The sequence below is a fragment of the Amblyomma mixtum genome, chromosome 8 (genome assembly GCF_055824585.1).
Source record: "Amblyomma mixtum isolate Tamu chromosome 8, ASM5582458v1, whole genome shotgun sequence".
In the NCBI taxonomy this organism is placed as follows: domain Eukaryota; kingdom Metazoa; phylum Arthropoda; class Arachnida; order Ixodida; family Ixodidae; genus Amblyomma; species Amblyomma mixtum.
In genome coordinates, this window is record NC_143019.1 from 21,217,920 (window position 1) to 21,234,437 (window position 16,518).

Sequence of the window (16,518 nt, forward strand, 5' to 3'; positions counted from 1 at the left end):
GGTGGATTCATTGGCGGGGGGCAGCCATTTGGCAACGCATTGTAAGCGGTGCGTGTGCGTGCCGGCGTTTGATGCCACGTGTGTGCTTGGTAGGGGAGGCACAAGGTTAGGTCGTGAGATTTGTGAGGCTTATCACATTATCAGGGAAGGTGACAAGTGTGTAAGCACGACGTCACTTGCCCTGACCAGGAAAGAAACCAGGTATCTTCGAAACAGTTTGCCACTTCCTGATTACTTTTTTGTAACTCAGTGTGCGCATGTGCCACTGAAGTGTTTTTAAGTACATGTTTGGTGTAGTAAACCTTCATTTGATCTTTAGCGCTCGTCCTGTCTCCTTCTCTGTCTTTGTCCTAGTTTTTTGCGCTAGTCTTTTAATTAACTATGACTGAAAACATTGCGACACCACGTCGACAACACAATAATGAAAAGGACAACACGTGCGTACGCTACCAACTATTTATTGGAAGAAAAGGGACACATTTATTACCCTCACTCACCATTTAACAACACTATCGCTCTCAACCCAGAAAGTAACAAGTAATCTGCAAATGACTAGGCTAAACGCAAATCGCAGAACGGTTCTCCTACCCCGTGTACTTAAAGTGCAAGCTTATGACAAAGGTTAGAAAAATAACCCAGACAAATCTAAGCAATACCAGTGTCAATGAAACGTAGAAAAAAGAGTGTCAACATTACCAGCAAAAGCAGTCAGTCAATACCTCAAACTTAAAAGCAAAACAAAAACAAAGTAAGATAACAAAAACAAAGTAAGATCACAGTAAAAGCACCACAGCAATAACACACAGGTTTTGGGCGTCGGACGCCAGACAAAGAAGAGTGAATAATTAGCGGTGCAGGTCTTTATAAAAACGTTTCCAGACAGCAAACTTCATTTCTTCGATGAGCTATACAGACCTGTCACTAATACACGTGCGACCCTTATTTTTAATCCTAAAGGCTTTAATAATTTCGCGTGCCACCTGATCGCCACTTCTGCTTAGAATCCTAATACTTCTAAGCACTGTCTCACACTCTCCATCTATACAGCGGGGAGGCCAATTCGACCCCCCCCCCCCCCTCCGTTCTCTAGCGATTTCTTATGCTCCCGTGCCCTGTCAATGATGCAACGCCCCGTCTGGCCTATGTAGACACTTCCACATGTCAGTGGGATTTCATTCCCCACGCTGACGGCGCAGGAAACAACAGACTTGTCATGCCTCTTATCGCACTCGGGTTTCTTCTTTTGCCCGATCTGTGAGTACAACCCACACAGCTTTACGGCTGCGGAGAACACGACAGGTACAGTTTTTGTCAAAAGTATACAGCCCCAGGGGTCGGCTTCTGAGCTCCGAAGTGCGGCACCTCTTGCATACTCAGGGACTCTAATTTCACGAAGGCGGAAAGAGCTTAAGTCCACATGCTTCACAAGCTTGGGAATATCAAATGTGCTCAAAAGCTCCGCTGCACGATTTGAAAGCAAACCCCTTGGGCTGTATATTGTTGACGAATTCTGTACGTCGTAGCGGCTTGCCACGTTTTTAAAGCTGTGAACCACTCGGTGTATGTGGGGGAGCAGTTGTGGTCGCCTAGTTTGCAGCTTGCTATCAGGGTTCCTCTTTCCTTTCATTTTTTGAAGGAGGGCATTACGAAGTCTGCGTAACTGATAACTTTCGCCGCATGAACAGTGTCCGCGAGGCGAGGAACGAGAGGCAGCTGGTATTGGGGGCGTTGTCGCCTTGACGACCGGCAAGAAAAAAAAAGGGGGGGGGGGGGGGGGAGAGCAAGCAAAAAGCGATAAGAGCGCGCAATCCGAGGGGCCGAAAAAGTCAGATCGTGCACATCGCCGAGCTGAGAGTGGACGCCTGGAGTGATGCCTCCTGAAATCTGGCAGTACACTGTGGTAGGCTTCTCCGTGGAGCTCGACTGGAAGCCCCTACGCTTCGTGAAACCCATTCCAACACACAGAGTATGCGGCGTCTGTGGACTGGTGCGGAAGGGAACCGCGTTTCTTCCGTGCGCACACACCCTGTGCGAGTCCTGCTACGAGCAGTGCGCCCAGGACGACGCCATTGTGTGTCCGCTCGACGGCCATCGCTGTGACGAGGATGACGTTGAACTGAACGAGTTCCCCGTCGAGGAGCTGCTGAAAAGAAAGGTAAGGGCGAAAGAAGGAATGACTCTGTCTTTTGTGCAACTGTTCTGCGAATGCAGACCCTTGTTATAGAGGGCCTTTAATGAGCCCTGTGAGACGCTGGTGTCATTTTCTGGAGGCTTAGGCATACCATGCATGAAGTTTGATTTTTATCGTGGTTTCTTCTTCACGGCTCGAAAGCTACGCATTCCTTAGAAGGATAAGGTAAGCTGTTGGGCGAGTTAGAAGGAGGAAGGAAGAAGGAAGCGACAAATTCCCGAAAGCTAGAGGTGTGCGTTCATGGAGCGCCTTAAACCTGATTAAAAGTGAGGCTACATACAAAGCAGATGCGCTCGAACGTAAAAGGCGTAACTAAAGTAGGGTACCACAACGCTAAATGCAGGTCGTGGGTTCGGAATGCAGTGGCGGCATGTGGCTGTCGATTAATTTCCTTTCTGTTGAATTATGTGATCTTTTATTGACCAACAGTGATCGATACCATTACTAAAAAAATTACCCAGATATTATGCGTTCTCAGTAATGCTTTTAACTGACGCAGCTGATGTTGGGAGAAATCTCGAGCGTGAACGCTTCGCACAATGCGGCCTTGAACCTCTCCGCCGGCATGTATGGTCGAAACATTTAGCAAGTAACCATCGTTAAAATGTCTTTGTGGCAACTTGACTCTCAGCAATGAGAGGCCAGCCCTTGGCTTCAACGGAAGCTCGTACAGAACGGTCTTGCCTTCGTAGGTGGCGCGCTTGCGGCTAGGGGGCGCATCTTGCGGCGACATCCTGGCGCGCAGGTCGCGTGAGCGGCGCTGGTCACGCGTGATGGGCTTCAGCTCCGACGCCAATCGCGCTAGAAGTGAACCGCTAACAGTCGAGCTGTAAAATGTACCCCCTTCTGCTCATGCTGATTTCGAAGACTGTTTTGCATCTTTCGCATCAATTGTAATGTCGGTTCTTTTTCGACTGTCTAAATTGAAAATCACGAACGTTCCGATAATCACTCGGCATTCGCCAAAGCGCTTGGTTTCCAAAAGCCAGAACGTAAGTTACAAAAATAGTGCAGCAGAATTTTGTGTTTGTCTCGATCTTAGCGTTGTAAAAGCGCTGTGCGCTTTATCACTTGCAGGTACAATGCTGGAATAAGGAAAGTAACTGCGGGGAAGTACTGCCTGCATCCAAGATCGTCCAGCACTTCCATCGAGAATGCGGATACCATTCCATCTGCTGCCCCAAATGCTCGGCCGTTGTTCTTTGCAGCGACGTCTGCAGGCATTTTAGATCGGACTGCTGCACCGCTGCTACGCCTGCTGCACCCGAGTGCGGAGGGGAGGCCAGCTGCAGAAACGGTGCGGCGCTTCTGGCATCGTTCAAGCAGAGCTTAGAAGGACGGGCAGACGAAATGAGAGCACTTCTTGAGCGTCTTCTCGTCGGAAGCGGCGCCAATAGTGACCGGCTCAGTGAAGTTGTTCACGGCGTGAACAACTGTCAAGAAGCACTGAGTGAACTGCGGAGCGGTATTAACGCTCTGAATGACACCATGGGACGAGAAGTGGTCCAAGGAAGGACAGAACAAAGGGAGACTCAGAAGAAATGCTTCGATGAAATAACAGGGTTTAGGAAGGATACGAGGGAACGTTGGGTTGCCAACAGCGAGGGTATGGTAATTCTTTTCAACCGCCTGGATAGACTAGAAAAAGCAGTGATAGGCGAGTCGGAAGAAGCGGCCGGGGAGATCCTTGAAAAGGCTTCCCAGATTTTAGGTGGAATAAAGGAGGTCAAGGAAGGCATGACCGAAAGAAAGAATGCAGGAGACTGCAGCGACGGAGTGTTGGGGCACAGTGAAAGGCAGGTGAGGCGCTGCGAGTTTTTCGTGAAAAATTTTCAATCCCTCCGAGAAAAAGCTTTTAAGGATGGGTGGTCCCAGTACAAAGGAGATAAAGTATATCTATGCGGCTATTTTATGTCACCTGGAGTGCTACTCATTCAAAATGCAAAGCGAAAAATGTCACTCCATGCTTGGTTCTGTTTGTACAGTGGTGCCATGGACGACGCTCTTCAGTGGCCGTTCAAGCCAACAATAAAACTGGCCGTTGTGCACCCAAATGGAGGGGCGGAACGTGAGCTCAGATTCTACTTTTCTAGTGATGATCCTGCTTGTCAAAAGCCGGTGGCATCAGACGATTCTTCGGGACTTTATACCTTACATGCGATTGACCTTGATGATATCATCAGTGACGGCTACGTGAAAGATGACCAGATCAGGGTGAGATTCGAGGTGGTGCCCTGATTATCCCCGGGCCGAGAACAGGGGGGGGGGGGGGGGGGGGGGAAGACAGCTTCGACGCATTTATGCGCGTGCACCTGGAAGCAGTTTTTGTTAAGCTCCAGATTTCACACCGTGACCAATAAAGAACGCTGCTCGTTCATTGCTGCCTCTGACATGCCCCTGCCTGTGTTTATTGCCTACAACAGAAATATTGTAATGAGACAACTCGCACAATTAGTGTGAACGGCCGGTCTTTGTTCAAGCGGTGCTGCTCAGCAGGCCAGCGTTCGCAAACGCGCTCCCGAGCTTCGTCAGCTTCGTCTTCTATCTTCTTCGTCGGCGCTAGCCGCTGGGGCAGCAAACCCCAACTCTCTTTATTACATATATATAAAAGATTACTGTTCTAGGCTCTCAGACGCCGAATTTTGAAATCTAAAAATGATGTAAATAAATGACTGTTTTATGGACGTGGCGATTGTTTAGGTGTGTAAACCTAGGGATAGCGCCGCCGCGGTGGCTCAGTGGCTGTGGTGCTCGGCTGCTGACCCAAAAGACGCGGGTTCGATCCCGGCCGCGGCGGCTGGAATTTCTTTGGAGGAGAAATTCTAGACGCCCGTGTACTGTGCGATGTCAGTGCACGTTAAAGAACCCCAAGTGGTCGAAATTTCCGGAGCCCTCCACTACGGCGTCTCTCATAGCCTTAGTCGCTTTGGGACGTTAAACCCCGTAAACCAACCAACCAAACCTAGGGATAAGACAAAGTTTTATCTCGGACTGCACAGGGGCACTCCCTCCCAGGTAAACATTGCCCACGTCGCTTTCGGATTCGCACATTGTCGTAACTAAACGCATACTTTGTACCTTGTGGGCGCAGCTTGGTTGGCATTGTCCGAATGGATGTAAGCTATAAGCAAGTAGTCTCGGTATTGCCACTTTCGATTTGTCTGGCACCGACAGTATGCTAATTTATGCAGGTGGAAAGAGAGGATCGGATTAGTTTTAGGGAGTTTAGCGTCCCAAAGCGATTCAGGCTATGAGGGACACCGCAGTGAAGGGCTCCGGAAATTTCGACCACCTGGGGTTCTTTAACGTGCGCTGACATCGCACAGAACACGAGCCTCTAGAACTTCGCCTCCGTCGAAAGTCGACTGCCGCGGACGGGATCGAACCCGCGTCTTTCGAGTTAGCAGCCGAACCCTATAACCACTCAGCCACCGCGGCGGCTTGGAGAGGATTATTTTGTTGTATGCTGTTGCTGTCTTGTGATGACCTCGGCTGAAGGCGTGAATTCTAATAGTTTTGGAAAAGCATACAGGGTGTTTTTTTTTTTTTACCGTTTACAGATTAAAAAATAAAAAGGCGCTGATAGTGCCATGAATGCCGCCTTCACAGAATGCATATTCGGCTCGGCGGGCACAAGATAAGACAAAGCGGTCAAATATATTTAATTAGCCAAATTTCGCTAATTATCTTTTTAACCCTTCACTTTTCGCTGCATACTGCAATCGCAATATTGAAGGCTGCAAAGATTCAAAGTGGAACAGATATTGATATTCGCGATTGAATTTTCAGCCTTTTCGTATTCGATTCGGGAACTGCACGCTCAGAGTGCGTCGCAAATCCCGCCCATGATATCCCGCCCACGACAACCGGCAGCACAAAGGCTATAGATGTGACTGCGGCAGACAGGCAATCTAGAAGACCGCATAGTCACTGCCTCCGTGAGCAGCACGCGCTCTTTTTTCGTCATTGGCATTGAAGTGAGATTCACGCTACCTGTTCTCAGCGGCTTCGAAAAAGCAGCCTGATGATAATGTGCAAGATTTTCCTTTCCGCTCTGGCTCGCTGGCTGATCGTCTTGCGATTTATTATTTTTCACCGAAATATTCACTGGTCCGCTGCCGGCTGTAGATTCTGTTAACAGAGCGATCAAGGCTGCAGCAGTAGCTGGGACACCCTGTATATATGAACTCTGAATGCGAGTTGGAATGACAGGGCAGTTTGTCTTTTGTGCAACTGTTCTGCGAATGCAGATTCTTGTTTTAGAGGGCCTTTAATGAGCCGTGTGAGACGCTGGCGTGATTTTCGAGAGATAGAGGGATGTCATGCATGAAGTTTGATTTTTATCGTGGTTTATTCTTCACGTCTCGGAAACCTACACATTCCAAGTTGTTGGGCGAGTTAAAGAAAGAAGGAAGCGACTAATTCCCGAAAGCTGGCCGGTACGCGCTCTTGGAGGCTTTAAACCTGGTTAAAGGTGAGGCTACATGCAAAGAAGATGCGGTCGAACGTAATAGGCGTAACGCATGCGGTTGGGCACCGCACGCTCCATGCGGAGGTCGTGGCTCGTGGGTTCGGAATGCACTGTCGGCATGTGGTTGTCAATACTTTTCCTTTCTGTTCAATTATGTATTCTTTTCATGTCCAACAGTGATCGACAGCATTACTGATAAAAATGACCTGGTATTATGCGTTCTTAGTAATGCTTTTAACTAACGCAGCTGATGTTGGGAGAAGTCTCGAGCGCGGACGCTTCGAACAATACGTCCTTAAACTTCTCCACCATTTGGCGTATGCCGAGCTCAAACAGCAGGCGATCACACATTAAGCCGGTATATAGGGTCGAAAAATATTTAGCAAGTAACCACCGTTAGAATGTCTTTGTGGCACCTTCCCTGTTTGCAATGAAAGCCCAGCGCTTGGTTTCAGCGTAAGCTCCTACAGCACGGTCTTGCCGTCGTAGATGGCGCGCTTGTGGCTAGGCGGCGCATCTTGCGGTGACATCTTGGCGCGCAGGTCGCGTCAGCGGCGCTGGTCACGTGATGGGCTTCAGCGCCGATGGCACTCGCGCTAGAAGTGTGCCATCAACAGGCGAGATTTAAAATGTACTTCCCTCTGCTCATCTTCATTTCAAATACTGTTTCGCTTCTTTCGTATCAATTGTAATGTCGGTTCTTTCGCGACTGTCTGAAAAAAAAAATCCCGACCGTTCCGGTAAACACTCCCCTTTCTCCAAAGCGCTCGGTTCTCAAAAACCTGAACGCAGGTTACAGAAACGGAGCAGCAGAATTTTGTGTTTGTCTCGACTTTTGCGTTGTAAAAGCGGTGTGCGCTTTATCGCTTGCAGGTCCAATGCTGGAATAAGGAAAGTAACTGCGGGGAAGTACTGCCTGCATCCAAGATCGTCCAGCACTTCCATCGAGAATGCGGATACCAATCCATCTGCTGCCCCAAATGGTCGGCCGTTGTTCTTTGCAGCGACGTCTGCAGGCATTTTAGATCGGACTGCTGCACCACTGCTACGCCTGCTGCACCCGAGTGCGGAGGGGAGGCCAGCGGCAGAAACGGTGCGGCGCTTCTGGCATCGTTCAAGCAGAGCTTGGAAGGACGGGCAGACGAAATGAAAGCACTTCTTGAGCGTTTTCGCGTCGGAAGCGGTGCCAATAGTGACCGGCTCAGTGAAGTCCACGGCGTGAACAACTGCCAAGAAGCACTGAGTGAACTGCGGAGCGGTATTAACGCTCTGAATGACACCATGGGACGAGAAGTGGTCCAAGGAATGACAGAACAAAGGGAGACTCAGAAGAAATGCTTCGATGAAATAACAGGGTTTAGGAAGGATACGAGGGAACGTTGGGTTGCCAACAGCGAGGGTATGGTAATTCTTTTCAACCGCCTGGATAGACTAGAAAAAGCAGTGATAGTCGAGTCGGAAGAAGCGGCCGGGGAGATCCTTGAAAAGGCTTCCCAGATTTTAGGTGGAATAAAGGAGGTCAAGGAAATCATGACCGAAAGAACGAATGCAGGAGACTGCAGCGACGGAGTGTTGGGGCACAGTGAAAGGCAGGTGAGGCGCTGCGAGTTTTTCGTGAAAAACTTCCAATCCCCCCGAGAAAAAGCTTTTAAGGATGGGTGGTCCCAGTACAAAGGAGATAAAGTATATCTATGCGGCTATTATATGTCACCTGGATTGCTACTCATTCAAAATGCAACTCCATGCTTGGTTCTGTTTGTACAGTGGTGCCATGGACGACGCTCTTCAGTGGCCGTTCAAGCCAACAATAAAACTGGCCGTTGTGCACCCAAATGGATGGGCGGAACGTGAGCTCAGAGACTGCATTTCTGGTGATGATCCTTTTTGTCAAAAGCCGCTAGCATCAGACGATTCTGCGGGACTTTATACCTCAAATGCGATTGTCCTCGATGATATCATCAGTGACGGCTACGTGAAAGATGGCCAGATCAGGGTGAGATTCGAGGTGCTGCCCTGATTAGCCCCGGGCCGAGACAGCTTCGACGCATTTATGCGCGGGCACCTGGCAGCAGTTTTTCTTAAGCTCCAGATTTCACACCGTGACCAATAAAGAACGCTGCTCGTTCATTGCTGCCTCTGACATTCCCCTGCCTGTGTTTATTGCCTAGAACTGAAATATATATAAAAGATCACTGTTCTAGGCTCTCAGACGCGGAATTTCGGAATCTAAAAATGATATAAATAAATGACTGTTTTATGGACGTGGCGATCGTTTAGGTGTGTAAACCTAGGGATAAGACAAAGTTTTAACTCGGACTGCGCAGGGGCACTCCCTCCCAGGTAAACAGTGCCCACGTCGCTTTCGGGTTCGCACATTGTCGTAATTAAACGCATACTTTGTACCTTGTGGGCGCAGCTTGGTTGGCATTGTCCGAATGGATGTAAGCTATAAGCAAGTGGTCTCGGTTTTGCCACTTTCGAGTTTTCTGCCACCGACAGTATGCTAATTTATGCGGGTGGAAAGAGAGGATCGGTTTAGTTTTAGGGAGTTTAGCGTCCCAAAGCGATTCAGGCTATGAGGGATACCGCAGTGAAGGGCTCCGGAAATTTCGACCACCTGGGGTTCTTTAACGTGCGCTGACACCGCACAGAACACGGGCCTCTAAAACTTCGCCTGCGTCGAAATTCGACTGCCGTGGCCGGTGATCGAGCACGCGTCTTTCAGATCAGCCGCCGAGCACCATAACCACTGAGCCACCGCGCTGGCATGGAGAGGATCATTTTGTTGTATGCTGTTGCTGTCTCGTGATGACCTCATCCGATGGCGTGAATTCTAAGAGTTTTGGAAAATCATGCAGGGTTTTTTTTTTAACCGTTTAGATTTAAAAAGAAGGCGCTTATAGTGTCGTGAATGCCGCCTTCACGGAATATATATTCGGCTCAGTGGAGACAATATAACGACATAGTGGTCAAATTTATTTCATTAGCCGAATTTCGATAAGTACCTTGTTAACCCTCCACTTAACGCTGCATATTGCAAACGCAATACTGAAGACTGTGAAGATTCTAAGTGCAACAGCTATTGAGATATTGCCGATTCATTTTTCAGGCTTTTCGTATCCGATTCGGGAGCTGAACGCTCAGAGTGCGCCGGAAATCCCGCCCATAGTACTACGTAAGAGATGACGACATACGCCAGCACCAAGGCTAGCTCCGACTGCGGCAGGCAGGCGCTCGAGAAGGGCGCATAGTCTCGCTGTCTCCGTGATGTTGTTGTTGTTGCTGTGACTGAGAGAAGGATTAAAAGGAAAGCGCACGGGGCTGCCGAGTGGCTCGAGCCGAGCCACCACCGCTGGCACGTGCAGATAGAGGAGAGTTGAAAAATAAGAGGAAAGCAAAAACAAGAAAAGATGTGCGCCGCATCAACCGCGTCCGCCCAAGCGGACACTGGCTGAAAAAAAAAAAAAGTGGCCGTAGCCGCTCGTTCGTAAATCAGCAAGCTATCTTTTAGCGTCGTTGGCATTAAATTTAGAGTCATGTTTACTGCCGTCACCGGCTTCGAAAAATCAGCACGATGATAACGCACAAGATTTCCCTTTCCGCTCTGTTAAAAGAACGAACAAGGCTGCTGCAATACTATACACATTGTCACGTTGTAGTGACGGCAGTCTAGCGGTCAGTAGGACACCAACAAGACCTGGAAATGAAGCTCTTTATTTGGGATGACTTGCGCCCGCAAAAGAACTGAATCACTCGGTGGCGGCGTAAGCAACAAACGTGCTCGTCAGTCGTCGAACCACTAATGCCCGCTGCTCGCGGCATCGTTCAATTTAAAGCCGGCAAGGAAACTTCGAGATAACAGGTCGAGATCATCTAGAGTAATCTGGAAACACGTAGATGCAGCTCGGCATGGCTGTGATCAATCGAGATTAGTCCGGTCGCTAGTCGCGTCACGAACACAAATGATAACAGCCCTTTCCTGCGGCCTTGCGCGAACGAACGGACACTACAATGATACGTGGATACAATGATGTTTACTGTCGTCACCGGCTTCGAAAAATCAGCACGATGATAACGCGCGAGATTTCCCTTTCCGCTCTGGCTCGGATAAGAAAGAACTAAAACCGGTGGCTGATCGGCTTGCGATTTATTATTTTTCACCGGAATCTCCACTGGTCCGCTGCCGACTGTAGATTCTGTTAACAGAACGAACAAGGATGCTGCAATACTATGCATATGAATTTTAATGCGCGTTGGAATGGCATTCTCGTTGACCGAGAAGATGCAGAAGGTTGCCGCCTTGGTAAGAATGAATGGCAACGCTCGCCTCGCCTGAAGACTCTACGCCTTCGAGAATCCTGGCCATCCGGTTACGTCACATACGATGCTTGCTAAAATGCACGAACTGTTCCGGACCTCAGGATCTATGCTTCGTTCAAGGATTGCAAAGGGAGTTATCCTGAGTGAAGGATTCGAGATAAATGATCTCGTCTACGTTAGTGCATACCCGGAAGCCAGCATCCGTCAAATCGTCGAGGCCGTTGCATCCACCCGCTAATCAGTCTGGAGAGTGCTCAAGAAGCATAGTTTTTGTTCTTACCACGTTTGCTAACTTAATGAGGGGCGCTCAAAATAGAAGCCGTAAACTGAGTGCGGCCCTCTTGTGGCAGGTGGACAATGTGAAGAGGCTCCAGCTGCGCAAGGACATCGCCTGGATGCTCTTCGACACGCACCTCTCTGACGTCACCTGGAACTGGACGGCGCCCGACGAGCGAGAGAAGCGGCTCAGGGAGTACGTGGCCACCTTCGGATGACGTTATCCGTAGCCCTCCGCAGAGAAAGGGCTAATACTAATACAAATAAGTAAAGAACTCTCGTACACCACGCGCGTATTTTGGAGTGCATCCGAACCGAACCCACGACTATTTCACCTTGGATTTGAGCCCGTACCGCAAGCATTAAAGGGAGTCGTTCAAAACTGTTCGAGAAACAGCGCAGCCCACTTTTGGCGCAAGAGATCCCACATACTTTTTTTTTCTGAGGCAGGGGGGGGGGGGGGGGGGCGTCTGCACGATGATAAGCAGTGTGATGCGTTGTCGGAGCAGCAAAGTAACACAAATTTGAGCAGAGCGTTGGATTTAAGCACAGCGCATGTTCCCAGATGTGCACTAAGTAACGCATTAACATATCTAGTGTGTAGCGCTATTTTAAGCATAAGCGGGAGGAGGAGAGAGAGAGAGAAAACTTTGATTTTTCAGCTGAAGTCCGAGCCTTCTCGGCAAGGAGAGACGAGGCCTCAGTTGGTTCAATAAGAAGCGAGGTACTGGAAGACAGAGCATGTCGGTGACAGTATGGGTGAATAAATCTCTCGGTGTGGTCATTGCTCTGCAAATGATAGGCTGGGCTGGTTTGATGAATTATATTTTACTACACGTCTCCTTGCACTGAGCAGCTAGCGATGTGCACCATGAGGTTATACGAAATGCCGCTAAATGAAGGTCGCCACGTCTTGTGCAGCACAAGCCGGGATCGGATTGGGAAACGTTTATTGCCACCACTGAACCCTAGTGGGCATTATACTAGGTGGCTTCGAGCCCATGGCTCTCGGCAACCTTGCGAGCCCACGCAGTGTCCCGGACTCGCGTCAACGGGTCTGAGCTGGCCAGTATAGCCTCCCACCGCTCTACAGAAGGGACTGGTGGTGGGTCCAGCGGTGGCGGCGCCTTTTTGCTGCTCCATAAATTGTGGTCATATCCGGCTATCTTGTCTCATTTCTTGCAAGTCGGATTGTATTGTGTTGGATACATGTGTGCTAGTCTCGACGGGCTAAAGAAGGCTCGCGTCTGGAGCCGTCGTCACGTTACCTCCTCGCTTTTGTCTAGCTCTTTGTCTGGTGGCGGATAGATCCTCCTTTCCAGTTTAAACTGACTGGTTTATTCGTGAAATGATACGAATGCATCTCTCGTGAAATATGGGGGCTCAACCGGGCTCACTGCTCGACAGACATAACCTGGAGCTATACTGTGAGCCAACTCGTTTCCCCTGTTCCCCGAGTGTGCCGGCACCCATATTAGTCCCACCTCTGTTTGGTCCGAGTCTTGAAGTCTGAGGACTCGTTCTGCCTCCTGGGAGATCATCCGGGAGAGTTGCGGTTTCAGAGTACCTGTTCAAGTGACAAACACCGGCGATTCCCTGACGGCACACGGTGCAAGTGTATGGAAGTGGACTGTGTAAATGAACGCTGACGCGGTCAAGCAGTCGAAGCGGGGTGGGCAGCGGTTGCAACTCTCCAGGAGATGCATAGGAGAGCGTCTTTCGACGTTGACAGTTAAGGTTTGAGCGAATTTACTTGAGAACGATATTATACATACATGCGATGCTAGTGTATCGCAGCTGAGTTCTTGCGCCCGTCTTGAACACTCTATACTTGGCATGCGAGATCTCCCCCTTAGCCGCTTGTATTCTTAGACGGACTGCCACTGACCGAACACCGAAAAGAATCGCTTGGGCTCCTGGCTACCGGGGCTTGCGAGGTAATGAGGCCACTACGCGGCTGCTCATCCAAGCTCTTGTGTCTCGGAGACTGCGGTTCAGGGGAATATTAACACATTATAACGACAGCCACTCTACTCTGTCCTGCAATCATAAAACATTGTGATCCTAACACGGATCGATGATGCCTGCAATGTGGAGAGGCCTGTAATATCTTCCATATGGTCACCTGTGATATATTCCACGTGGTGTGGGGATATACTCAAAATACCAACCTCCCTCCTTCTCCTCTCCCTTCCCGAGAATCATGGGAGACTGCACTCCTCAACTGCTCCTCTCTCGAGTCCCAAAGGGCTCTGGTGAAACGGGCGCGAGACGGGGCCTCGTCATGCGGTGTCCCGGACTAGGGACGCCGACCATGTAGCGGAACCACTCTGTGGCTCCCAAACTCTATTCCCCCAAGGAAAAGTTTTCACCACCCCCACCACCTGGCAAGACGGCCAGATGGGTCTTTTGGTGCGAAAAGCTAGGAAAACACACGGTAGCTTGTCACAACGTGAAAAGGACGGCCATAAAAATATAGCCTGTATTTGATAAGGGCCCAGGCGATTTCCGAACACTTCTTTTTTCTGTCTCGGAGAAATTCGATTTGGCTTTCGTAACCGCTACTTGCCTACGCAAAGTCTCATTAATCGATTCCAGATCTGTGCTGGGCGCTGGGACAACCACCCATCGCCTTCTCTGCAATATAAACGAAACAAAATTACTCCAAACTGCGGTTCAGCAAACTTCGTGTGTACAGTGAGCATTGTGGACCTTTCTCTCTTTCTTCTTTCACTCCCACCTTCCTTCCTTCCCTTACGGCGCGGTCTGGGTGTCACCGATATTTGGGACAATTACTGCGCCATTTTTCTCTCTCAAAAATCAATTTTCAATTTCCAAAGTGGCAGCAGGGGAGTAGCAGAAAGCGAATTGTACTTCAAGCGCAGCAGAGATTAGGAAAAAAAAAAGCTTTTATTGCAGCTTAGAATGGTGCAAGGTGTAGCAAGGTTAAACGCTGAAAAAGCGGCAGCTATGCAAGTGTAAAAGGGGACGCTAAAATAACATTTTTTTTAAAACAGACGCGAGTGGATGCTGACTAGAAAGAGTAAGTTGAACTTACTGCCTCGGCCTAACTAACCTATCGCGCTGCGTCACAAAGAAGAAAGAAAACAGGTTTGAACCTGGCGCATGAAGAAACATAGCCATAAAATTATATGTGCTTGAAACGCGGCGACTATATCATGAATTTAAGCACATTTTCATTCTACAGAGAACACATGCTAAATTAGGATACTAAGTTCAATACAGAAATTATTCAATCGCAATGAGAATTCCTATTGCGTAATATGGAGACCAAAGCAGCGGCCGAGTGATTCGCCAATGACATTCGGCGTGTGCCGATCCATCCCTTTTGCATCGGATGAAAGCACTATAACAGCATGCGATACTTGTACTCTTCAGAAATGCGCTTCGTCCCAATACATATACATATATACTGCAGGCTTGGCGCTCAAGGGGAGGAAGAACAGCAACTTCTGGTCGCCCAGGCGGTCGACATGCTCGGCTTGTAAATTATGGCCGAATAAAGGCCCACTACTACTACTGCTGTATACAGTATACTCCACCACCCTTCGCTTCCATGTATTATGTACATTGAAAGTCGGAAGGGCCCAAAATCGGGAAGTTCAAAAACCAAGAAGGAATAGGGTTCTCTAGCAAAGTGGAGTTTTGGGTCAGTTGGGCGCTTGTCTTCTCTCCCTCTCTTGTCCTCGTTTGTGTCGCGCTAAGCCAACCTGCAAATCAATAATGTTCTTGCATTAAATTCTTACGTTATTCTAATTCATCGGGAGTTTTATTCGAATTCGTTGGGAAATATAGCAACATCAAAATATACGGATATATGATGTAAGCTCCCGAGGGAACGTGGAATCGCCTTATGTTTTGAAGGTGCTCTTTTCTCTCGCCATTAAGCAAAAACAATCGATGTTATTACTGGCGGCAAAATCTGCATAGAAATGGCGGACGACACGCTACCGAGCTCAGTGTTTAGAAAAACGTTTTTCACTACGCTCGCTGTATGGAACAAAAACCAAACAAAGATATGGAACTGAAGGATGCTAAATTCGACTGAAGCAATGAGATCGTTCCTAGGTGGAGCACACTCTCAGAAAAAGCTGAATTTCGCTGTCGACACAGTTGTATACCAAGTGCCTGAAAGAGCTATGCGCGCATCAAGTTAATATTCACATCCAGCTTCACAATCTAGAATGGGAAAACCAAAACTTTCCAGTTATCGCTTGCGTGCTGAGGCTGCTCGTAGACAGTGCGAACGATGAAATCGTGATTGCTTTGACTAGCTGCGTCTCTGCGAAATGTTAATTTTAGAATACCGCTACGGAGTGCTGATTCTAAGTTATTGCTGCTGTGAATAACAGATATATTAATTCACTTAGTGCACTTATCTGTACTGCTCCCCTTCGAGGAAAAATTCGAGGGACACTTAAATTTTGCCCTAAGAGTATGACCCGATAGCCGTATGGGCGCCTTCAGTGGCCTGGGTCCTCATTGTATATGTAATATGTTTGTAATGTTCTTTATTATTTTAAGGATGAGTATCTTGTGTAAGTTAGTATGTGTTGTTGTTGTTTACACTAGTGGACTGCAATTTTATGTCTTTGTTTATTTCATTTTTATTTTCAATCATTATTTCCGTACAAAAAGGCATACACGAAGTCCTTTAACAAAGTCGAATGAACGTTCCTCAGTGATAGAAGTGTGTAGCGCGCCCGGCTCACGACCCAAGAGGCAACGGTTCGAGTCCCGGCTCGAGCATCGTTATTTTCTGCGCGATTTCTTTTCTTTGCACGGAGGCGTTACATAATGGACGTGAAATGACGTTCGCGACCATGTATACCAATGAGGAATTGTGTATTCACGTCATCATTGTTGGACTGTGTGATGAGTGTGGGGTATTTGAATTACCCGCGCGAGGTCACGTGGTGGTGACTTCACACTACTCTAGACCAATCCCGATTTTCGCGACACGCCAACGGTAACGACAACGCCTGGTTCTCCGCTGGTCGGGACCATTCACGCGCGTTAAAATGCGCGCTCGAGAAATTAGTTTTCTGTTCATGCTCGTATGAAATAGATATTGCTGCCCCGCAGAGCCAACGGCGAAGAATGACGGCCTGTGGGGCGATTCGGTGCATCACTGAAAACATTGCGGCGCCACGCCGACAACACAATAAAGAAAAGAACAACACGTGCGCACACTACCAACTGTTTTTGGAAGAACAGGGGCATATTTATGACCCTCACT

At 48.7% G+C, this 16,518-nt stretch overlaps 1 protein-coding gene and 1 pseudogene across 1 annotated transcript; both read left to right on the forward strand.

Annotated features, from left to right (window-relative positions):
- Positions 1-1,850: 1,850 nt before the first annotated feature.
- On the forward strand, positions 1,851-4,429 carry LOC149331640 (TNF receptor-associated factor 6-like). Its single transcript, XM_089555534.1, has 2 exons — positions 1,851-2,155; positions 3,269-4,429. Exons 1-2 carry the CDS (start codon positions 1,871-1,873, stop codon positions 4,427-4,429), a joined length of 1,446 nt encoding a protein of 481 aa, XP_089411660.1. The 5' UTR covers positions 1,851-1,870.
- Positions 4,430-5,301: 872 nt separating this feature from the next.
- On the forward strand, positions 5,302-8,802 carry LOC149331641 (uncharacterized; annotated as a pseudogene).
- The last annotated feature ends 7,716 nt before the right edge of the window (positions 8,803-16,518 follow it).